The sequence below is a fragment of the Strigops habroptila genome, chromosome 22 (assembly GCF_004027225.2).
Source record: "Strigops habroptila isolate Jane chromosome 22, bStrHab1.2.pri, whole genome shotgun sequence".
Taxonomy (NCBI): domain Eukaryota; kingdom Metazoa; phylum Chordata; class Aves; order Psittaciformes; family Psittacidae; genus Strigops; species Strigops habroptila.
In genome coordinates this window covers 1727303-1750476 of record NC_044298.2, presented here as the reverse complement: position 1 = coordinate 1750476, position 23174 = coordinate 1727303, and the positions used below count along the sequence as shown (strand labels likewise).

General features: G+C 49.2%; 2 protein-coding genes across 3 annotated transcripts; one reads left to right on the top strand and one right to left on the bottom strand.

The window, feature by feature from the left end:
- The first annotated feature begins 99 nt into the window (after positions 1-99).
- On the top strand, positions 100-20452 carry COPA (COPI coat complex subunit alpha). Its single transcript, XM_030473872.1, has 33 exons — positions 100-208; positions 433-546; positions 953-1026; positions 1330-1410; positions 2002-2078; positions 2528-2637; positions 4706-4815; positions 5404-5503; positions 6462-6597; positions 7076-7158; positions 7725-7875; positions 8277-8343; positions 8452-8527; positions 10542-10624; positions 11559-11698; positions 12942-13027; positions 13417-13555; positions 13893-14055; positions 14141-14287; positions 14680-14869; positions 15013-15108; positions 15473-15561; positions 15803-15926; positions 16213-16302; positions 16393-16502; positions 16689-16766; positions 16969-17037; positions 17246-17382; positions 18109-18295; positions 18380-18490; positions 18693-18854; positions 18952-19146; positions 19405-20452. The coding sequence occupies exons 1-33, from the start codon at positions 169-171 to the stop codon at positions 19462-19464; spliced, it is 3675 nt and encodes a 1224-aa protein (XP_030329732.1). The 5' UTR covers positions 100-168; the 3' UTR covers positions 19465-20452.
- On the bottom strand, positions 20445-22317 carry S100A11 (S100 calcium binding protein A11). Of its 2 annotated transcripts, none has more exons than XM_030473873.1 (3): positions 22101-22317; positions 20951-21091; positions 20445-20729 (listed from the first exon to the last, which is right to left on the bottom strand). In XM_030473873.1, the coding sequence occupies exons 1-3, from the start codon at positions 22101-22103 to the stop codon at positions 20577-20579; spliced, it is 297 nt and encodes a 98-aa protein (XP_030329733.1). In that variant the 5' UTR covers positions 22104-22317; the 3' UTR covers positions 20445-20576. The 2 variants fall into 2 exon arrangements, with proteins under 2 accessions (XP_030329733.1, XP_030329734.1); XM_030473874.1 differs by having other exon boundaries at positions 20951-21088; positions 22101-22230.
- Positions 22318-23174: the final 857 nt, after the last annotated feature.

Genomic DNA, 23174 nt, shown 5'->3' with positions numbered 1-23174 from the left:
CCATACTCCCAGCCCTTCCGCTTCCTCCACCGCGGCCAACGGAAACCGCTCTGTACCGGCAGGAGGACTAAGACTCGATGGTCGGGGAGGTGGCGGAAGCGGAAGTCGGGGGGGGCATTTCCGGGAAGCCGACGTGGAGGTGTCGTGGCGGCGGAGGTGCCTGAGGTGATGCTGACCAAGTTCGAGACGAAGTCGGCCCGAGTGAAGGGTAATGGCAATGGCGGGGCCGGGCCCGGGCTCCTCGGGCTCTGGGGAGCTGAGGGGAGGGTTGTGCCGGGGGCTCCCGCCCCGCTGGGGCGCTGGGCGGGGAGGGTCGGTGGCTCCGGGCCTGCCCCGGGTGTCCCCCGGGTGTCTCCCGGGTCTCCCCCGGGTCTCCCCCGGGTCTCTCCCCGGGTCTCCGGGCTTCTGTCACGCCTGTGTGTGCCTCGGCAGGCCTCAGCTTCCACCCCAAGCGGCCCTGGATCCTCACCAGCCTGCACAATGGCGTCATCCAGCTGTGGGACTATCGGATGTGCACCCTCATCGACAAGTTCGACGAGCACGATGGTCAGTGGGCAGCGGGCAGCGGCTGGGACCTGAGTGTGGGGGAAAACTGGGGTGTGAGGGGAGGCTCTGCTGGGGTGTCCCTGAGGCCTCTGCTTGTTTGGCTTCAGAACCGTTCAGTTTTAGCCTGTGCTGCTTTGTGGCCAGTTTGCTGGTGCTGAATGTTACTGGTGCACATGTGAATTGGGGTCGGAGTTTTGTGTCTGATACGAAAATGAACCGGTAGATGCCGCTCTGAAGGACCAGGGTGTTTTGTGATGGGATGCTGCAAGCAAAGGCGGAAGGGAACTGGGTGTAGGCAGAGGTGGAACTGGGATTAGGCAAAGGTGGAAAGGAATGGGTTTGAGAACAGGATCTCAGGCTCTTGTCAGCCCTCTTGCGGTGTCCAACCTGCTCTTCCTCTTTGTAGGCCCGGTTCGAGGTATTGATTTCCACAAGCAGCAGCCTCTCTTTGTTTCTGGAGGTGATGATTACAAAATAAAGGTAAAGCTTTACCATTGGAGCTTTTGTTCTCTAAAAGGCATCATCCAGGGAAGGGAATGTGCAAAGAAATAGGTTAAAAGAGGAGAAGGAGCACGTGCAGGAGGGAAGGAGCGTTTGGAGATTGTGATTTTCCTGTTGCAAGGACATTTGTTAGCTGCAGCGCTGTGGTTTTCCATATTAAAATGGAAAACGTCTCTAATGCAGAGAGAGGTGAACTGATAGGTGAACTGAAACAGGAGAATACACCTAAAATCTAGCAGGCAGTGGCATGCATCATCATTGTTCTGCTTCTGTGTTGTGCAGGTCTGGAACTACAAACTGCGCCGCTGTCTCTTCACTCTGCTGGGCCACTTGGATTATATTCGCACGACCTTCTTCCACCACGTAAGCTCTGCTCATGCCTACCCCAGCAGTGGGTGCCTGCTGCTCCCTCTGTGGGCAAAGGGAATCTCTTTTTGCTTCGCAGGGTGGGAATCTTTGCCTTAGAATCATAGAATCCCAGCCTGGTTTGAGTTGGAAGGGACCTTAAAGCTCATCCAGTTCCAACCCTCTGCCACGGGCAGGGTCACCTTCCACTAGAGCAGGTTGCTCCAAGCCCCTGTGTCCAACCTGGCCTTGAACACTGCCAGGGATGGGGCAGCCACAGCTTCTCTGGGCACCCTGTGCCAGCGCCTCAGCACCCTCACAGGGAAGAGCTTCTGCCTAAGAGCTCGTCTCAGTCTCCCCTCTGTCACTTTAAAGCCATTCCCCTTGTCCTGTCCCTACATCCCTTGTAAATCGTGCTGGACTTGCTAGTATGAGGCTGCTGCAGTTGTGGTGGCCTTCTCTAGAGGTGTAAGAAGCATAAATGCTGCCTCCAAAATCTGAAGTAAGATTTAGAAAGGCTCATTCTTGACAACAGTTGGAAAATACCATGTGGGGAGGGAATATCTGGGATGTGTATTATTTCATGCACAGAATACTTTGTCTTTTTAGGAATATCCCTGGATTTTGAGTGCTTCTGATGACCAGACCATTCGGGTTTGGAACTGGCAGTCCAGAACTTGTGTTTGGTAAAATGAACGGTTGCTTTAAAAAATAACTGCATGGTTTGAGGATGAGCTGTCTTCATCTATTGTTTCCAAGCTTAGTTGAAGGAATAGAAGTGACAATGAGAACTGAACAGTTCTGAATATTTCCTTTAGTCTGTTACTCTTTTATTCTGATGCCACTAGAATTTTATTCATAAATTCATGTTATTTGGTTGAAAACGTTTTGAGGTTAAAACAATGTGTGTCAGTGCTGAAGCCTGTGAAGTTATTGATACCAGAAAGTCAAAACTTGAATGCTCTCTGTAAGAACAGACACACTCAATGTTCTGTCATGCTAAGTCTTGAAGAGCAGCATTTAGCAATCCCATATTCCTCATTATCGTTCCCAAGACTGAGCTTATGGCTGTTGGTGCAAGCTGGAATGTGTATTAATATGCTTTAAGTGGAATTTTCTCTCCTCTTTGTTGTAGTGTGCTGACAGGACACAACCACTATGTGATGTGTGCCCAGTTTCACCCCTCTGAGGACCTGGTGGTGTCGGCCAGCTTGGACCAGACCGTGCGTGTGTGGGATATTTCTGGTGAGCTGCCCAGGCCAAGGGGTTACCCAGTGGCACAGCCAGGGTGGAGTGGTTCAGATCTGGGAGCAGGAAGAGAGTCCTCTTCACTGCAGGAGTCTGAGGCAAAACAGTACAAATTCTCTGTGACAGGAACCTATTCCCCTCAGCTTCCATGAAGTAGTAGGATGTTGGCTGGAAGGGACCTCCGGGTGACATCTAGTCCACCCTTTAGCTTGAAGTGAGTCTTATGTCTCCATAGATGAGGTGAGCTGCAGCTTTGTGCAGCCGAGAAACCCTTTAAAGATGGAGATTCTACATCTCCCAGTCTGATTTTATAGCCAACAGAAACTGCTGTCAGGAGGAATGGAGTCCCTGCCCGTGGCGGGGGGGGTTGGAACTAGATGATCTTAAGGTCCTTTCCAACCCTAACTATTCTGTGATTGTCAACTTACCAGCTTTGCAGATCTGCCAAGCTTAGGAGGTTTTTAGACATGTCCCGATAGCTTTTATCCCCTTGTAAAAATCTTGGAGGCAGCGAGAAGTCTTTTACTCAGAGAGAAAGATAAAAAGGCTTCTGGATTGCAAAAGGTGTTGGGTTTTTTTGGTAGCTTAGCCGTGGATGGTAACAGGGAGATATTATTATTTAGGAATGAAGTATGATCCCTAAATGAAAAGCTAGACATAAAGAAAATAAGGTAAGGGGCTGGTGGTGCTATAGAGTCATAGAATCACAGACTGGTTTGGGTTGGAAAGGACCTTTGGAGACCATCTAGTTCCAACCCCCTGCCATGGGCAGGGACACCTTCCACTAGACCAGGTTGCTCCAAGTCCCGTCCAGTCTGACCATGCCATAAACCATTCCAGAGACATCCTTTTCTCTTGTCTCTTTCCATTGCAGTTTTGGTTGGACAGCCTGTGGGATTGGCAGGACAGGCTCAGCCATGGGCAGCTGTGTCAACAGCAGGGGCTGGGGACAGGATATCCTGGTTATTTAAAACCTGTCCCCCTCTCTGTACTGCCAGCGTGGGGAGCTTAACAACTATTCCAGCAGCAAGCTTTGCTGCTGCATTCTCCCACAAAGCCTCTCTCTCAGCAGAGTTCCAGCTGCCAGATTGGTTTGGAGTTAGTACAGACCTCTTTTTTTTTTCCCTCAGCTGATACGTGATGAGGGGTTTTAGAGACATGCTGAGTTATTGACTCAGCTGTGGCTCCAGTCAGACACGACACTGAGAATACCAGTGGGTGAAAAAGCCTACAGAGAGATGAGAAATGGATTCAAAAGACAATTCCACTCCCCAGTTTTTCCCCCAAATGACTTATGTCCTTGCAGGATTCTGTTCTGGCTCTAGCAGTCTCCTGGGAAGGGTTATATCCCCATTTTGTCTGCTGTCTGTTATGCATGTAATCCCAGTCAGAGAGAGCATTTGTTGTCAAGCTTTAACTCCATCATTTGATGTTGAGCTTTAGCTTTAACTCCATTTCAGAGCGCTGCTGTTAACTTGCAGCTTCTGCTGACATCAGTGGGAACTTTTTGGAGCAGATTTGGCTTAGGGGTTTGGTTGTGAGTGTTACATGTCCAGCCTTTTCCCTGTGTACTGCTGGAGAAGCTTCTTTGGAGTCTCCATTTCCCTGCTATGTTCTGCTGGGTTTTGATGCAGGGTAGCAGGTACAGGTCTGTTTTAACCTGTATGACTTAGTTTTCTTCAGAATCAGGAACAGGCTTTGTTTCATGTAGTTTTAGCTCCTGAAAATATCTTGTGTCATAGAATCCCAGACTGGGTTGGAAGGGACCTTAAAGCTCATTCAGTTCCAACCCTCTGCCACAGGCAGGGTCACCTTCCACTAGACCAGGTTACTCTAAGCCCTGTCCAACCTGGCCTTGAGCACTGCCAGGGATGGGGCAGCCACAGCTTCTCCTGGATGTTTCTCACCCTCTTTCAAGTTCCCAGTTTCCACCTCAAGATGTGTGTGAACAGCACAGGAGCATCCTGTTGTTAACATCACCTTGTTGTTAAATTATAAACATTATCTTGATAATACAATTTTTGCTTCCTTCACCTCTGCTTCTCCTTCCTCTTTGTTCCACAAGGCCTAAGGAAGAAGAACCTGTCCCCTGGAGCTGTGGAATCGGATGTCAGGGGAATAACAGGAGTGGACTTGTTTGGGACAACAGATGCAGTTGTGAAGCATGTTCTTGAGGTACAGTGTCAATGTGTGTGTGCAGTACAGCCCCTTCAGATTCATTTAATGAAATCTCAGTGACACAGATAGTCCTCTAAAAGCCCAGAAAAACAACAGGAGAGAAAAGGGTTGAGAGAACTGACTCAGCTCTGGACTTACACGGTCTTGTAGACTACGGTGTTACTTTCTCTGAGTTTCAGAGCTGAAATCTGGATGTTTGCGCTCTAGCCAAACAGATCAAATGCTCTCTGTAGAGCCAAAAGCTCAGTTCAATAGCAGCTGCTATTACCTTGTGTTACTGGAAGCAACAGAGGAAATGATGGGAAAGCCAGCCTTCCATGGTGGCTTGTTTAAGCTGGGAAGTGATGCTGCTCTGCTGCTGAGCTTCAACTTTGCTCTGCTGGTGAAGAATGGTATCTGCAAAGCTTATTACTGTGGGTATCTATAATGTTCCTGTCTGTAAGCACTCACTGTGAGCAGCATGGTGTATAAAACCAGTGAAAGCTGTGTCTTGGCAAGCCTGTCTGCAGTCTTTGTTGCTTTGTCTTTCCTTCACTCATTCTGTTCAATCACCAAATTGCTCCAAGTGAGTGTTTTTGCCTGTAGGGCCATGACCGTGGGGTGAACTGGGCTGCCTTCCACCCTACAATGCCACTCATTGTGTCAGGAGCTGATGATCGGCAAGTGAAGATCTGGCGGATGAATGGTAAGAGGCTCCTGTGAAGACATAGAGAAAGCTGGGGTTGTTCAGCCTGGAGAAGTTTCCAGGGAGACCTTAGAGCAGCTCCAGTGCCTAACGGGGCTACAAGAAGCCTGGAGAGGGGCTTTGGGCAGGGGATGTAGGGACAGGACAAGGGGAATGGCTTTAAAGTGACAGAGGGGAAACTGAGATGAGCTCTGAGGCAGAAGCTCTTCCCTGTGAGGGTGCTGAGGCGCTGGCACAGGGTGCCCAGAGAAGCTGTGGCTGCCCCATCCCTGGCAGTGTTCAAGGCCAGGTTGGACACAGGGGCTTGGAGCAACCTGCTCTAGTGGAAGGTGTCCCTGCCTGTGGCAGGGGGCTGGAGCTGGATTGAGCTTTAAGGTCCCTTCCAACCCAGACCATTCTCTGATTCTCCAGGGGGAGTCCACAGGGAGAATGGGTTAAGAGTTGAGATTTATGTTTGAAGTAGGCTGCACCTGGAGGTAGTTTGCACTTTGCAGACATGTCTGTATGATAGAGTGGTAAATAATCCTAAGCAGCATTGGCTTTTGCAATTTGAGGAGAGCTCTAGCAAACACTTCAAGCTTCTTTTGCTTTTTACCCAGTGCTGTGCAGAAGCTTGTAGGAGTAGAAAAACTTGACTCTGAGGTGGTTTTTAGTATGGATGGTTGAAGAAAGGGGGACAATTCAAGAGCTAGAAGGCCTCCACCAGGAATGATTGAACTTTTTTTAGCTCAATCCAGCTAAACACAAGTCTTAGCACCTCTTTAGTGACCCGGCTGATCTGTTTCTCTTAGGTGAGCTGTGCTAGTGGTTACAGAGAGATCTTAAACATAAATTGCAGAGAATGGAATAGTGACCTGTGGGTGATGCAGTTCGCTCTGTAATAAAGTGCTTTCTGTGCTTCAAGAGAGCTTTACCTATTGAAGTGTTGTTTTCCTCATTCTTTTCCACTTCTGGGTAGAATCAAAGGCCTGGGAGGTTGACACTTGCCGAGGGCATTACAACAACGTCTCGTGCGCTGTCTTTCACCCACGGCAGGAGCTAATCCTCAGCAATTCCGAAGACAAAAGCATCCGTGTCTGGGATATGTCTAAACGGTTTGTGCTTGTCAGTCTTCTTATGGAAGTTTATACATGTGTGAAAGACCTACTGTTACTCTTAGAGAAGCTGAACACCAGCAGTTCTTTAGACATCAGTGCCAGTGTTTGATAATTCATGAGTGACAAGTCATGTTTTGCACATTTTCTGTCCCTTTGAGACCCATGTTATAAGCAAGGCTTGTAATTGCCTGAAAGAAAGGAAGAGGCTGACTCGTCCAGTGATACTGCTTCTAAAATATGGTAAATGAGAACACCTTGCTTGAGAAAAGGCTTTGAATAGAGAGTTTTGAGCTCTCAGTGGTTTCCTTGTGCTGAATGCTCAAGGTGGGTCTCTGGCAAGAGGTGTTGCCGATATCATGAATCTCTGATTAGTTTCTCATTATGGCAAAGTTTAGGATCTTCCTTTTGGGAACTGAAGTCTACACTAAAGTTTCCATTTTGTTTCTATTCCTTATCCCTTCTGTTGCACATTTAGCACGGGTGTCCAGACCTTCCGGCGTGATCATGATCGGTTTTGGGTGTTGGCTGCTCATCCCAACCTCAACCTCTTTGCTGCAGGTAAAAAAAGCTCCTACTCCATGTGTGATGGGTTGCTGTGGAGACAAAATGTATTCCATATAGGAAATCCATACAGGATTTGCTTTCCTTTAGCACGCTTTGCAGAACACGCTGACTTGTGGATGCTTTTATTAAATGTATCTTAGGGAAAAGATCCTTGTTTAATGGAACGCAATCCTTGTATCAGCTGTAGATCAAAGCTGGAGCAAGAGGGCCTCTGCATCACCTAGCTATACGTTCTAAGGCCAAGAAGGGATGGGACAGGTCCTAGGGGAACCCACGCTGGACTACTAACACTTAAAGAAATGTGTGACAGTGAGGCAAAGTGTTTCTAGAAGAGTGTCAGCTCTTAGATTTATGAGGAAACCTATGGGCAGGAGCTGGGCCATTAGGAAAGAAGTGGAATCATTCAGTCAGGCTGAAGAGTAGCAGAGGTGGCTGGTGGTCAGTGGTTATGATATTGATTAGCTCTTTCGTGGTTTGAAGGGCTTGGAGGTGAAATCTTCACCATGAGAAAACCCACGGGGTTCAGTTCACATGTTTGAATCCTCACCTGCCTTTTCCAGGCCATGATGGTGGCATGATTGTGTTCAAACTGGAGCGTGAGAGACCTGCTTATGCCGTGCATGGGAACATGCTGTATTACGTGAAGGACCGTTTCCTCCGCCAGCTTGATTTCAACAGCTCAAAAGACGTTGCTGTCATGCAGCTGAGAAGGTAGGAGATGGGGACTCATCGTACTACAAGAGGTGTTACCAGTATCCTGAATCCCTGATTAGTTTCTTGCTTACACATAGGTGGTACAGTTCTATTCACATACCTCAGTTTCTACTGACTTTTCTGTCACATGGACTTACCAAGTCTACAAGAAGTTTAAGTCAATTTTTATGTGTCCATAGATATATATTTCTAATTAATTTAAAGTATCAAACTGAAACACCAACTCTTTCATTTACGAAACTCTGATATTCTTACAGTGTGTCCAAGTGGTTTTAACTCAATCAAAACTTTGCTGGTACTCAATATATTTCAGAAGATTGAGAATGTTTATCAGAAGGTGGCTCTGAAATAGCCTTGGTCCGCTCTAACCTTCTCTTTTCTTCATGACTCTCCTTCAGTGGTTCCAAGTTCCCTGTGTTCAACATGTCATACAACCCTGCTGAGAACGCTGTCCTCCTCTGCACAGTAAGTCAGTTCTGCTGCATGATGTGCCAGAGAACTTGCCATGAGGCTCAGAGTGTTGGTTCTGTGAAATCCTATCTCCAAATGGCTTTTTCCCCATTCTCTCTGCAGAGAGCCAGCAACTTAGAGAACAGTACTTATGACCTCTACACCATTCCCAAGGATGCTGACTCCCAGAATCCCGATGGTAGGCATTTCTTCTTTCCCATTAATCCTTGTGTGGGTTTATTATTGTGTAGCTGTCCCCTCCTCTGCTCTCCGACTGTGTGTATGTGTGTTATATATAAAAAAAGCTTTGTTTCTCTAAGCCTCTCTTGTTGGACTCTTCCTCTGTGTTGCCTAATGCCCCTGCAGCACGCATCATTTGGCAGGCATCCTGCTCACTATATCACACTATACTGACTTGAAAAATTCATGTTCATCCCAAACTTTTACTGCTCCAAATATATATTTTATAATTTGGTTATTAGGAACTTTGCTTTCCCCCTTTCCACGCAGCAGGCAGCCTTCCTGGCTTGTCAACAGAGATGGATTTTAACCAGATACAGTTTGTTTTAAGAGGTTTTATTCTCTGAAAAGTGGCTGTAAAAGTGACAGTGCCAGGCTGCCAGTAGTCAGTTCTTCCTCTCGGCAAATTCCGCATAAGTTTTGTGCAATTTACAAGTCAAAACATGATTTAGAGGGGAAAAACAAGTAATTCTTTCTCCTAACTATGAATTCCTTTTGGGATCTGAAACTCCAGCTGGTTCCTCATGCCTCTGTTGTCATGGCAGTAAAGATTTTGAGATGAGGGGGAGTGATGAATGAGTTAGGTGGGAATCCAGCTCTCTTACTCGTGGATTTATGGGTTTCTGCAGGTCTGATGAAGGGAGGATTTCTTTGCTGAGCACAGTCAGGAGGTGTATTTGGAAAGAGAAGTAGAAAGTGAGCTTTTTAGTGGCTTACTATAGATTAAATGCTGTTGAATAGGTTTCAGATACTTAGGTTGATTGAGACTTGTCTGAGGACACCCAGCTTGTGACCCTTTAAATGAGGAGAGGGGATATTCTCCTTCCAGAGGAAGGCCTCATGAAAACCGTCTACTTTAAGTGTATTTTCAAGAACAGCATAAAATTCTACTGGTTAAGTGTTTGCTCCAACAAGCTGCTATTATGCAACCTTCTGATGATCTCCTCGGATGATAATGCAGGTATATAACATGTGCTTGGAGCTGTCATCCTCATGTCCTGCAGCTTCTTTACCTGACTGGGAAGCTAAGCTTTCTTACCACACTCTAATAGTCTTTTGGGTAATATATTTCAATTGTTTTCTGCCTGATCTATGGTCGGTGTTAAAGACTTAAAGCCAGTAAAAATGTTGAGTTGTAGAGATAAGGAAAACCAGGTGAAGTTGCCATCAGAAAGCCCCAAGTGGAGCTGGGAATTGAATGCAGATAAGTCTTGGGTTGGGTCGTAGATGAGGACTGAAGGGTGAAGCAGTCAGGTTTAAGCCACCATTTGTTAGGGTGTAGATTGGCCACAAATGGCACTATCTTGGTGAAACAGCACTTGGTCTAGTGTGTGCGTCTCCAAAAACACGTGGGGAGTAGTGAGAAAAGGGGCTGAGAACTGAAGAGAATTTTTTTACCACACCAGCAGCTTTTTCACTTCACTTCTCTGTTCCCTCTTGCTGCAAAAAGCCTTCTCCCCATCTGAGGCACATCCCTCAGCACTGTTCACTGGGGTTGGCTGACATGCAGAGAGCTGTGTTTGTATTAGCATTTGAAAGCGGGGAGCACAGCTGCGTGCTGGGGAGAGCTCAGCCTTTCTCCTCCAGCTTGTTATAGATCAGTTTACAGGGGGGGAGAGAGGGTAAGGGCGGGGAGACGCTTCCATTGAAGCTGGGACCCTCGCTGCTCGCTTGGTTTGGCCATGAAGGCTCTGCTCGTTAGTGTGACAGACGGTGCTGTCACCCAGTGCAGCGCCAAGCAGCTCCTTGTGCCTTGGCTGGAGGGAAGGACTGGCACTGGCCATGCCGAGATCAGAAAGGACATTGGGGAAGGGGAGGTGGGGAAATGAGTCTTGTGAATAGCCTCAGGTTAAACAGGAATTAGTAGGAAGCAGCTACAACAGCCAAGGTGGGCTCAAACAAGACTGACTAATGTGTTGCTGTAAGAGCCTGCCAGAGGTTTTATTCACTGCCTGCATTTTGCTCTTCCCCAGCCCCTGAAGGGAAGCGTTCCTCTGGGCTAACAGCTGTGTGGGTAGCTCGGAACCGTTTTGCAGTCCTGGATCGCATGCACTCGGTAAGGGGCCACGCTTAATAGGGTCATCTCTTTAACAGGGTGTCATTTGGAAGCTTGCAGATGGAAAAGGGGGAGGTTGGATTCATGGAATTATTGGAGATGCAAGTAGACTGGCAAAGCATTGTCAGCAGAGTGTGGGCTGCAGCCATACACAAAGAAATATCACACAGTGGAAATGGAATGGGTTGAAATAGGATTTAACTTCTTTGATAGTAAATCGTAGCTCAGTCGCTGGAAGCCTGCTACAGCAAGGCTCAGGAGTGAAAGCTGATCACAACAGGACTGTGAAGCCACCCAAGTCACTTCCATAGCATGAAAGTAATGGGAAATAGTGAAAACAGGTTAGATTCTAATAGAGTTCTTTGTTCTCACTTGTGGAGTGCAATAGGAGAAAGAAGGGGGGGAAGGACAGTCGTGGACAGTTTTCCCTGCTTGAATTCACTTGATGTGAAGGGGAAGAAGAGTCTTGCTCTTTGCCCCATGCAAGATATTGTAGTCTTTCCTTTTTTTCTTTTCTTAATAGTGTTTCTGGTTTGGTAAAGTCAAGCTTATTTCATGCCTGCAGTGTTACTCCTCTCTGCCTTCCCCACCTCTACTTGCTGTTTATCCCCTTTCAGCTTCTTTCCTTTTATTATCTACACTGTTTCTCTCACTTTTCTCTACTATTTGCTTTGTTGCTATTGTAGAGAGGGTTTGCAAACTGTATCAGCCAATTAGTAGTGACTGTGGGGGGGCTGGAAAGGAAGAATACACCGTGTCTGCACCCTGGTTTGGCTTTTGTAACAGGATAAAGTCTGATCCTGCTTTGAGAAAGGCTTATTTTGGCCTCTTGTCACTGAGGTTCAGCCATACAAAAACTAAAATAATCCTAAATTTCTTTGTAGAATCCACCTAACTGTCCTGTGCTGTTACATTTCCTCTCCTCAACTGGCAGATCCTCATCAAAAATCTGAAGAACGAGATCACGAAGAAGGTGCAGGTGCCGAACTGTGATGAGATTTTCTATGCTGGCACAGGGAACCTGTTACTAAGAGATGCAGACTCCATCACCCTCTTTGACGTGCAGCAGAAGCGGTGAGCTCTGGTCTGCTGGGAGAACGTTTAATATTGTCATCCTGCTGGCGTGTGCCCTCTGGGGACAAGTAATAGCTATTAATGCCCTCCAGAACTTAGCATCAGCTGCAGGCTGTGTCAGACTGATCCAAACCACGGCTAACAACTGTTACAAAGAGCAGAGCGTAAACATAGCCAAGGTGCAATTTATGCTGCAGGCATCGTGCCATTGATCACAGGGAGATGTGTGCCATACCCTTGTAAAGCCTGTGACTGCAGAGTGGGGTGCCATAAAAGAGGAGAGAAATCAAAAAGCCCAAACTCAATCAAGCTCAGTCCGCCTGATGTCTTGTCCCCTAGGTTTTATATCTGCTCATAATGCTCTTTTGGTAGTATGTTTTGTGCTGGTATATGTGTTGCTAGCCACAAAGAAACAGGCAAGGAGTTGGTGCTTTTGGCCATCTTGTAGGCTTGAGAAGGTTCTGAATTATCTGCAGATAGATACAGTGTATGTTGATTATGTCCAGAATCATCGTAGAATCCCAGACTGGTTTGGGTTGGTAAGGACCTTAAAGCTCATCCAGTTCCAACCGCCTTCCATGGGCAGGGACAGCTTCCACTGGACCAGGTTCCTTCAACCTGTCTTTGGACACTGCCAGGGATGGGGCAGCCACAGCTTCTCTGAGCAACCTGTGCCAGTGCCTCAGCACCCTCACAGGGAAGAACTTCTGCCTAAGATCTCATCTCAGTCTCCCCTCTGTCAGCTTAAAGCCATTCCCCTTTTCCTGTCCCTACATCCCTTGTCCAAAGCCCCTCTCCAGCTTTCTTGCAGACCCTTTAGGCACTGGAAGCTGCTCTAAGGTCTCCCTGGAGCCTCATTCCCTTATTTGTATGCCTTCGTTTTCTCTAGTATTGTTGGGAAAGTTACAAGTAAGTTAAACGCTGTAAATGCTGCTTGGAAATACCTCATTTCCTTCGTTCTGTAAATCCATCCCTAAAACCTTCTTCGAAATCCAGGTTTTGAAGTCAGTTGTCACTCAAACATGTTTATTATTGCACACGTATGGAGAGAGGTTGGTTTTGCTGAACTGGACTGCAGAGACACTCAGTCCTGCTTCATGATTTTATAGCACTAGAATGGCACAAAGGGCCTTCATTGCATCTGCAAATTGGGTTCAGGTTGTTGGACACTGGTAGTTCTCATAGAGAGAACCTGGCGGTGGAGGGTGTCCAACTCTCTGATGTCAGTGCTGTCCTTTTGCAGAACTTTGGCCTCTGTGAAGATCTCCAAGGTGAAGTATGTCATTTGGTCAGCTGACATGTCCCACGTGGCTCTGCTGGCTAAGCATGGTAAGTGGCAGGGGGGTGCAGTGTTTCATGTGGACCCTGGTGCACACTAGCTCCTTCACTGGCTGGGAGCAGAGTCCCTGCTAGAGGAAACATTCAGTGCAGTGAAGACGCAGCTGAAGATGTTCACAGCATGGGCTCTGCCACCTTGTCTTCTGTAAGCTTGTAAAACAGAGGGCTTCTTGTACTCCTCAAAATGATCCAGCTCATCTCTTCCATGAGATGAAGAGAGATGGTGATAGTTTAGTTTTGGTTGCCATCACCTCCTTGGTGTCCGACACTGAATACAGTTCCTGTTGCTGGAATTATGGAAGAGAGAAGTCGTAATTCAGAGGCAGCTGTTTGATAGTAGAGGGTTCCCTAGCCTGTCTTCCTTTGATTTTCCTCTCCAGCCATCATGATCTGCAACAGAAAGCTGGAGTCACTGTGTAACATCCATGAAAACATCCGTGTCAAGAGTGGTGCCTGGGATGAAAGCGGTGTCTTCATCTACACCACCAGCAATCACATCAAATACGCTGTCACCACAGGGTGAGTCTGGGAGTCCCTGAGCTGGCAGGCCTTGTGCAGACTAGTGGGGTTTTTTTGGCCAACACCAAAGCTGGTGCTTGTGAAAGGGACTTTCATTACAGCATGGATGTCCGCAAAGGCAGATAATAGAGCCAAGTACTCGTGTTTGGTTGCTTACCCTGTGCACTGGGTTTTTATCGCTGGGCTGGATGGCTGCACTGTTCATCTGAGTGGGGTTTGCTTTTATAACACAGGCTAAAATAACAGGCAGAGTGTTGAGCCTCCTTTAGGGAGTAGAGAACGTAGTTGTACAGCTGGGTTATGCTGGTGTTCATGTCACACGTTGTGTTGGCAACAGGGATCATGGAATTATCCGCACCCTGGACCTGCCGATCTACGTTACCCGAGTGAAGGGGAACAACGTGTACTGCCTGGACAGAGAGTGTCGTCCCAGGGTGCTCACCATTGATCCCACAGAATTCAAATTCAAGCTGGCTTTGATCAACAGGAAGTATGATGAGGTGAGGAGACATGAGGAACACTGTGCTCTTCCTTGACCTATACCTGAGGGTAAAGAGAAGTTGTTGACAGCTTCAATCTCTGCAGGTGCTGCACATGGTGAGGAATGCTAAGCTCGTGGGCCAGTCCATCATTGCCTACCTGCAGAAAAAGGGTTACCCAGAGGTGGCCCTGCACTTTGTCAAGGATGAGAAGACCCGTTTCAGCCTGGCATTGGAGTGTGGTAACATTGAGGTGAGCTGGCAGGTGGTGCTGTGGGAAAGGCATGTTGTAGAGTCATCGTAGAATCATAGGGTGGTTTGGGTTGGAAGGGACCTTAAAGCTCATCGAGTTCCAAACCCTCTGCCATGAGCAGAGACACCTTCCACATGGTTATCCTTTGAGGCATTGCTTGCAAACCTTACTTTTTGCTTCAAGGAGGAGCAATATTGGGAGGAAGGAGTATTAGTTGAGATTGATATGGTTGAGCATGATAGCAGCCTTACTAACATGCTCCAGCTGGGGGCATGATTTAGTCCAGTGACCCATGTAATCCCATGCTTTCCATCATGGGCATTATCAACAGAAGCCTGCAAAGAGAACTGCTTTCTGCAAAGCCTTTTTAACCCTGTCAATTCTCTCATTAGATTGCTCTGGAAGCAGCCAAAGCTCTGGATGACAAGAATTGCTGGGAGAAACTGGGAGAAGTGGCATTGCTGCAGGGAAACCACCAGATTGTGGAGATGTGCTACCAGCGCACCAAGAACTTCGACAGGCTCTCCTTCCTCTATCTCATCACTGGCAATCTGGAGAAGCTTCGCAAGATGATGAAGATAGGTGAGTGCCAGGGTGGTGGCAAAGAAGAATGAAATAAGAGGATCTGAGTGTCATTCCCAGAGGGAATCATAGAATAATGAGCAGCATCACAGTGGAAGCCAAGAACAGCAAAGCTATCGTGACTTCTTTTCCTTTTGGTTTAGCTGAGATCCGTAAAGATATGAGTGGGCACTACCAGAATGCCTTGTATCTAGGAGATGTGGCAGAGAGAGTGAGGATCCTGAAGAACTGTGGGCAGAGTGAGTAATATCAGCCTAACATGTGTCCGTGTTGCCTGGGGAGAAGCTGTGGAGAGGTTGTTGGGATGAAGTCATTTTTGGAGGCAGATAATCCCTTGCCTGAGAAACTGAATCAGGTGAGCAGAAATTAATCCAAGAGCTCAAATATCATCGAGGAGACCTGAATCAACTGTAGAGCATATTCAAATCATAAGTTGTTGCCTGCACATTTTAGTCCTAAACCCAGTCTGACACCCTAAAGGTGTGACTCTTCACCTTGGTATGCTGCTAATCCTTCCTTTGTGAGAGTCTGGCCATGCATGGTGGTATGGGGAGTTTTCTTTTGGCAGTGAAGAACATGCACTCATGTCGTATCTCATTGCAGAGTCCTTGGCCTATCTCACGGCTGCAACTCATGGTCTGGATGAGGAAGCTGAAAGCCTAAAGGAAACATTTGATCCTGAGAAGGAAACGGTTAGCAACCTCACTAATGCATCCTACTTCATTACAAGAGCTCTAGAGTTTGGAAGGGTGACAGTGGATCTGGTGTTAGTGTGACTGTCCAGGCAGCTCCTTTCAGGGAGGGAGGACCTGTCTGCATTCCAGTCACTGCTTATCAGGCTTGAGACCGTCTGTGCTGCTTGGAGGCAGGTAGGGCAAAGAATGGGATTTCCCTTATGTGGCCTTTCACTGTTCTCTGCTCCTCTCTGCTCAGATTCCAGACATTGATCACAATGCAAAGCTGCTGCAGCCTCCTGCTCCTGTCATGCCTCTGGATACCAACTGGCCATTGCTGACTGTCTCCAAGGGGTTCTTTGAAGGAACAATTGCTAGCAAAGGTATTGCTTTGGACTTGGGAAGTTGCGTTAAGCTGGGATATGCACAATGGAGTTATTTGTCTCTGTGGCTCCTCAACTGTTGCTGTTAACCTCAGATTTGTTGTGTTCTACTAGCAGAGGTGGGAATCCAGCATGGCATTTACACCATCTTTGGCAAATCTCTCCAATCTCTGCCCTTTTAGCACAAGATGGGACTTAACAATTGGAGGGGAGGTTGCTGGCCTAACCTAATTCTTTGCTTAACACCTCAGAGATGAGTAAACGAAGGATCCTGCTCTTTTTGTAGGCAAAGGGGGTGCCTTGGCTGCTGATATTGATATCGACACTGTTGGCACTGAAGGCTGGGGAGAAGATGCAGAGCTGCAGCTGGATGAAGGTGGGTGAATCCAAGAGTCCTTCATGCAGAAGTGTAAGCATGTGCCTGTGTAAGAGGTCTGACTATTTCTCTACTGCTCCCTCCACACAGATGGCTTTGTGGATGCTGGAGAGAGCTTTGGAGAGGAAGGTCTAGGTAAAGGACAAGAAGAAGGAGGTGGATGGGAAGTCGAAGAAGATTTAGATCTTCCCCCTGAACTGGTAGGAGGCTTCTTAAGTAGCTCAGTGGTAGTTACTTGGGAGGGCAATGACAACCTGTGGTGGTGGCATGGGGGGAACGTGCACTGGACTTCTTCAGAGGCTTGGTCACCACAGCTGTGGCCAGCTCTGATTTCATCTGGGTGCTGGAAACTTCCACACTTATCCGTGTTTTGTGTGCTCCCCCAGGATGTTCCAGCTGGTCCAGCAGGAGCCGCAGAGGATGGATTCTTTGTGCCACCCACCAAGGGCACCAGCCCAGCTCAGGTAATGGCACAAGTCTTTGATTGTCTTGCTCAGGAACTTTCTACTTTGGTGCTTCTTTTTGGGGTTCAGTCCTTGTTAGCACTCACCTGTGAGGGCAACTCGGGAACTGTGTTAAGGGGAGTTAGGGGTGGTGAGGATGGGTAAGACAAATGCATGCACATACACAGTTCCTCTTGTAAATGTTTCCCTTCCATTCATGTAGGTTTGGTGTAACAATTCTCAGCTTCCCGTTGACCACATTCTGGCAGGCTCCTTTGAGACAGCAATGAGAGTAAGTTTCCCCTGGAATGTTAGGGAAAAGACTATCCCCATGTATTTTTTTGTCTCTGATCTGGTCTGAAGCTTCATTTTGTGTCCTGTTGTGGATCATTTTGTGCATTGTTTTCTCTGGGTATAAAATAAGAGGTGCTGGGAGCCTCAGTGATGTCTGTGTGTCCTTTGGACAACTTTTACTCAGCAGATCATTGTGTCTCTTCCAGCTTCTCCATGACCAGGTAGGAGTAACAAACTTTGGACCCTATAAGCAGTTGTTCCTGCAGACCTATGCCCGTGGACGTACGACCTACCAAGCCCTGCCATGTCTCCCTGCCATGTATGGGTACCCACATCGCAACTGGTAAGCATCGGGTTAGCTCCTTTGCTGTGCTCTCTTCCTTGTGCCATAGACTTCTCAGGCTCCTTGGTGTTGTAGACAGAAATACCTCCTCCCTCTGTTGTGATGAAGGGAGGAGCCTTCCTGTTTGTGGGATTTAAATAGGGAGCATTCTGTCTTTAGTGGGGTTTTGCTGCTGCCTGCTCTTAGATGTAAAGATGTCGAACTGCTTTCATTTTTTGTTTAGAGACTAAAAGGCTTTTCAAGGCCAGGTTGGATGGGGCTTGGGGCAACCTGGGCTAGTGGAGGGTGTTTCTGCCTGTGGCAGTGGGTTGGAACTAGATGAGCTTTTTAAGGTCCCTTCCAACCCAAACCCTTCTGTGATTCTAAAACCAGTGTGAGGCAGTTGGAATGCTGAGTTTTCTAGCACTAATGCTCTGCCTCCGACAGAGCTGCTCTGGGGCATCTAGGGAACCACAGGTGTGTGTTTTACAGTGGTACCCAGAAGCCACTGTAGGAAAAGGAGCCAGACTTCTCAGCCTGCACTAATGCAGAGGGAGCTGCGCATTGTGGGCGGCAGAATCATGGAAGCACAGATGCCTCTTGTGCTAAGCTACTGGCGAAGAAAAGCAGTGTAGCCCTAGGTCAAACCATATCTGACAAGTTGCTGTTGAGCTGACAATGTGTGTGTTCCTGGTGGCCTCTGCAGTGGTCCCATTTGTATCTCCAACCCCTCTTTGGTGCCCCCAGGAAAGATGCTGGCTTGAAAAATGCCCTTCCTGCTGTTGGACTGAAACTCAATGATCTGATCCAGCGCCTGCAGCTCTGCTACCAGCTCACTACAGCCGGCAAGTTCGAAGATGCCGTGGAGAAGTTCCGCTCCATCTTGCTCAGCGTGCCTTTGCTCGTGGTGGACAACAAGCAGGAGATTGCTGAGGTGAGAGGCAGACTCCTCTGTGTGGTGTCTGCATGCCCTTGGGGCAGGAGGCTGGATGCCTGACTCTGTTTCCCTCTCTGGAAGGCCCAGCAGCTCATAGCCATTTGCCGGGAGTATATTGTAGGACTTTCAATGGAGATTGAGCGGAAGAAGCTGCCCAAAGAGACCCTGGAGCAGCAGAAGCGAATCTGTGAGGTACAGAAACTTGGTGACATCGTTCCCTAAGAGGCAGATAAGGGCGGGGAGTAACCTTTGGGTTTGAAAAGGCAGTGAGAATCCTGCATTCTGCTATGTCCTCCTTTAAAGCAGATGTGGCAGGCATTACCTGGAAGGGGTTTCTTGCAGCCAGGGTTGGTAGTGATTGTATCCCTGTTTCTCTCCTTTCACCCCAATGCAGATGGCAGCCTATTTCACCCACTCCAACCTGCAGCCTGTCCACATGATCCTGGTGCTGCGTACTGCTCTCAACCTCTTCTTCAAACTCAAAAACTTCAAGACAGCTGCTACTTTTGCTCGTCGGCTGCTGGAGCTGGGTCCAAAGCCCGAGGTGGCCCAGCAGGTATGTCTGTGAGCTGCATGGGCAGGAATATCTGCTGTGGCAGATGTTTGGGCTGGTTCCTAGCTGCCCCTCTGCTCAATGTGGTTGCTTTTGGCAGACTCGTAAGATCCTGTCAGCGTGTGAGAAGAATCCCACTGACACCTACCAGCTCAACTATGACATGCACAACCCCTTTGACATCTGCGCTGCCTCTTACCGACCCATTTATCGTGGCAAACCTGTGGAGAAGTGTCCTCTCAGTGGAGCCTGCTACTGCCCTGAGTTCCATGGGCAGATCTGCCGTGTCACTACGGTAAGGGAGCCTCGATGTCCGTCACCACCTTCTACTAGCCTGTGATGTTTCCCTTCAGAATCCCCTTCAGCAGCTCCCCCATGCTCCCTCTAAACTGCCTCGGCATGGGTTGCGGGTCAAGTTGAGTGTCAGGGGCCTTGGAGCAGTTTGGGAATTGTGAAATTGTGCTACCTTCGGGGCCTGACATTGCAGCAATGGGCAGTGTGTGCTTTTAAGAACCATCTTTGGAGCATTAATCATCTCCTTTTTATTCCGCAGGTGACAGAGATTGGCAAAGATGTCATTGGGCTGCGGATCAGCCCGCTCCAGTTCCGCTAGGAACCCATCCCTGGGAGGTGTTAGACCAGAGGGAAACAGTCCCATTCCACAGCACAGCATGGAAACCTTCACCTCCCACGATTCAAGCTTTTAGTGTAGTCTCTTCCCCATAGAGTGTGTCTTACCTGCTCTTTCCCACCCAGGAATGCTGTAGTGAAACTCTGAGCTGCTTCCAGGTAGTCGCAACTTGCGCTTCTGTTTCCAGATCCAGCTGATGTGAAGTTTCTTAAGCAAATCTTTTCCAGAGGGAAAAGCCAGCAGCTGCCCCTTACATCCTTAGTGCTGAGCTCCTGAAAGAATCGCTTAGAGACCTGCTGCAGCCTGGGCAGCAGGAAGAGCCAAGCCTGGCTCTCACAGGAGTGCCTGAAAGGGCCAGGGCCAGTCTGTGCTCCGGGGGCAGCTCAGAAGAGGCAGGAGAGCAGCTCAGCAGTGTTCAAGTGCTAGTGTTGACTTCTTGTTTTGTTGTCCTAGCAACATTTCTCCAAAATAATCAGCTTGCCTCATGAATAAAGTGAATTGGCCACCTTGATCTTTCTGTTGCTCGGCTGGTCTTACTGGGAAGAGAGATTAGATTGAATTTTATCTTTTCACCTCCCTGTCCATTACCAGGTTTGGAGGCTCCAGAAAATGGAGGCTCTAGGCCTGAAATAATGTATCATGCCAGCAGGGGCTGCTTCTGCAAATTATTAGTGTGTAATCGCAGTTGTCAGTGCTCAAATTATCCTGATTGGTAAAGCTCCTGCCTTTGCATTTACCTCGTGCAGTTGTCCCCTGTCGTGTTGCTGTACCTTTCCCTGTGGCATTTATTTACCAGGCTTGAGGAGCTCCAGAGCCAGGCAGGTTGTAGTTTCCAGCAGTGATGAGGATGAGAGCATGTGTGTTCTCACATCAGTGGAGCAGCAGAGGGTTGGACTGAGAGATCCTGCTCTGTCTGTGCCTGTGCTTTCTCCTCACTAATGATGCTGAAATAAAACCATGCCTTACGGTAGGATTTGAAACCTTTTATTTTATACATAAAAATGAAGAATGGGTACATGCCGTTCTGCTTCCAGCTTTGCAATGGTTTTGTTCGAGGAATGTTCACAGGAGGGGGGAGACACCAACTGGCAGGACTAGGGAGAAGGGGTCTTAACCAGCAGGGAATTGTGGCAGGCCACCGCAATGCCCCCGATGAGGTTCAGGAACTCCTGGAAGTCGAGCTGCCCATCACTGTTCAAATCCAGTTTCTTCATCATCCTGTCCACAACACCTGGGTCCTTCTGGTTCTGCAAAAGACCAAAGAGAGGTTGAATTTATGTCTGCCCCTCACCAAACCTGTTCAGCTCCAGAGGAGAGGGATTGGTGGAGGGAGGCAGAATCTGGCCAGGCCAACTCATGTCGCTCTGGCTCCTCCTGCAAGCGAACTTATCCATGGTGCTCAGAGGCTTTAGTTGCCATCCTGGGGGCTGAAGCACAGGCCACAGGAGCCTCTTGTGGCCATGCTCACCTTTGTGAAGGCAGCCAGCTCGGTGTTCATGAAGGCCAGAAACTCCCTCTTGGAGAGAGTGCAGTTGTCCCCTTCACGCCCTGCGTACCGCTGGAACACGGCGAGCAAGGACTCGATGCAGCGCTCGGTCTCTGTGGGCTGCTGGAGCAAGAAGCAAGTTCAGTTGGGTGTTGAAGGAAGCTCTGAGCTCTCTAGGGGAGGAGTTGGGCTGGGGGGGCCTCCTGCAGTTGCTTCCCTGGAGGAGTCTCCTATGCCCAACCTGTCCAACTGCGTTTCTTTTTGCCTTGGCACAGCGCCGTGGTGCAGGAAGGATCCAGAAGACTGGGGTGTGGTTCATGGAAAATCCCCTGGGGACATGGCAGCTCCGATCGGAGGAGCGTTCTGGACTGGGAAAAGCTTATGCTGCAACCACGGTGACCTGCTAGGCTTTGTTCCATGCTCCGCAGCTTGGCTGGGGCTGGGTTTCTGGACAGATAACCCTGTCCTCCCCACTTTCCTTCTCCCTGCCCTGTCTGCACAGAGGAGAAGCTGAGTCACGAGAGAAAAATGCAAGCGGAGTTGGCTCCTTCTCCAGCAGGGTTGGCCGGGGCAATGTGGGGCTCCAGTCTTTTGGGCAGGGCAGTGCAGGCAGATCTGGGGGGAGCCCACCCTTCCCTGCCCGACCTCAGCATCCTGGAACCTCCCTGCCACATCCTGCCCAGCCTGAGGCTCAGCTGGGTGAATGTGACGGGGACTGAGCTTGCTCAGCCTCAAGTCCTTAGCTCTTGGCTCCCCCGGTGCTGGGGGGGCGACAGGACAGTTGAACTGCAGCCCCGAGTCTTGTGATGGGCAGCGGAAGTATCAGTGGGAAAAAGGAGAAGAGGGGAGTGAAGGGAATGGGGAAGAACAATCTAAATGCCCACCTCACAGTGCCCCACGCCTGCAGGGACCCTCTGCCCTCCCTCTCAACCTCTGCACCTTCTTCCCCCACCTAAACCCCCTCTCTGGCAAAGATATGGCTCAGCCCTTGGCGCCTTCTGCTCTATCCGGTGCCAAACCACGTCTCGCCTTCAGCTCTGGGGCCACTTGTGGGAAAAGCTCCTTTTCCATCAGCCTCCTGCCCTTCGGGAGCTGTCTCTCCCTCCCCATCCCGGAGTCCTGGCGCACTCACCATGGCTGGGCGCGAGGAGGGGGCTTGGTCCTTGTCGCAGCCACGGTGCAAAGCGGCAGAGCAGGAGCCGGAGTGGTTTTGAGCTTCACCCTGCAGCCACCGCCCTTCCTGGCCCTGACTCAGCCCCTTGGGCTGCGTTGGGCAATCGTCATCCCCAACGGCAGATCTGGACGTGCCTGCGGTTCCCAGCTCGGGCTCAGGAATGTGCTGGGCCCCTGCTTTAGACTCTGTCCCTTTGCCTCATGAGTTTTATTCTTTACAGTTATTCATGCTCACTTTTTCTCCTCCTTATCCGTTTTCACCCCTTGATCCTTTGCAATGTGTCCCTCTATAGCTCATTCATTTCATCCCCAGGCTCAAAACTAAGCTCCCCTCTGGGGCTGCCTTGCTACTGCCCGGAGCCTCCACAGTATTTCTTCTTGCTGTGGTGAGATTTGAGTTCCCCAAGCTCTTCTAAAGAGGCTGGCCAAGGCAGATGGGGTGTTGGGGAGCAGGCAGCATTCCCCTGCCCACCCTGGGGGTCATCTGCTGCCCATCCCCTTCAGCCTTGACTGGTCCCACCTGTGGAGCTTGGCTGATAGCACCCTGTAACCTTGAAAAAGGGGGAAGGCAGCCCCATAGGGTTGGGATGCTGCACTGGGAGTTGGCTGCAGCATGGATTTGTCCCCAGCAGTGCTGGGCTGAGCTCCTCACCAGGGCTGGCCACCCTCCTGCTGCTGCAGAGTGAGAGACCCTGGAGGGCTGACAACAGGGAGACACGGAGGAAGAGGAGGGACAGGAGGCACCCGAAAGGCACCCAAAAAGGCAAGTAATGCACCTGAAGAGTTCATGGTGGGGGCTGCCAGCCACCAGCACATGGAGCTGGGATTCCCAGCCACTCCCCGTCCATTGGGAGCTAGGGAAGTTGCTGGGATATGTGGTGTTTACCCGCGTTTGCACAACCAGCCCCATCTCCACGCCTTTGAAACCGCTGCTGACGCGGAATCGCCTGCCTGAGGCCAGATTTCCTTGTGACTCCCAGCCCTGGGTGGTGCTGTGTTTCCCCAAACTTTCAGGGGGAGCCTGTGATGGAGA

Coding starts and splice junctions, on each gene's coding strand:
- COPA (XM_030473872.1), top strand. CDS start 169: ATGCTGACCAAGTTCGAGACGAAGTCGGCCCGAGTGAAGG. Junction 547..952: donor CAAGTTCGACGAGCACGATG/GTCAGTGGGCAG, acceptor TCCTCTTTGTAG/GCCCGGTTCGAGGTATTGAT. Junction 16,303..16,392: donor AGAGCTGCAGCTGGATGAAG/GTGGGTGAATCC, acceptor CCCTCCACACAG/ATGGCTTTGTGGATGCTGGA.
- S100A11 (XM_030473873.1), bottom strand. Junction 20,730..20,950: donor AGCTGGCTGCCTTCACAAAG/GTGAGCATGGCC, acceptor GGTCTTTTGCAG/AACCAGAAGGACCCAGGTGT.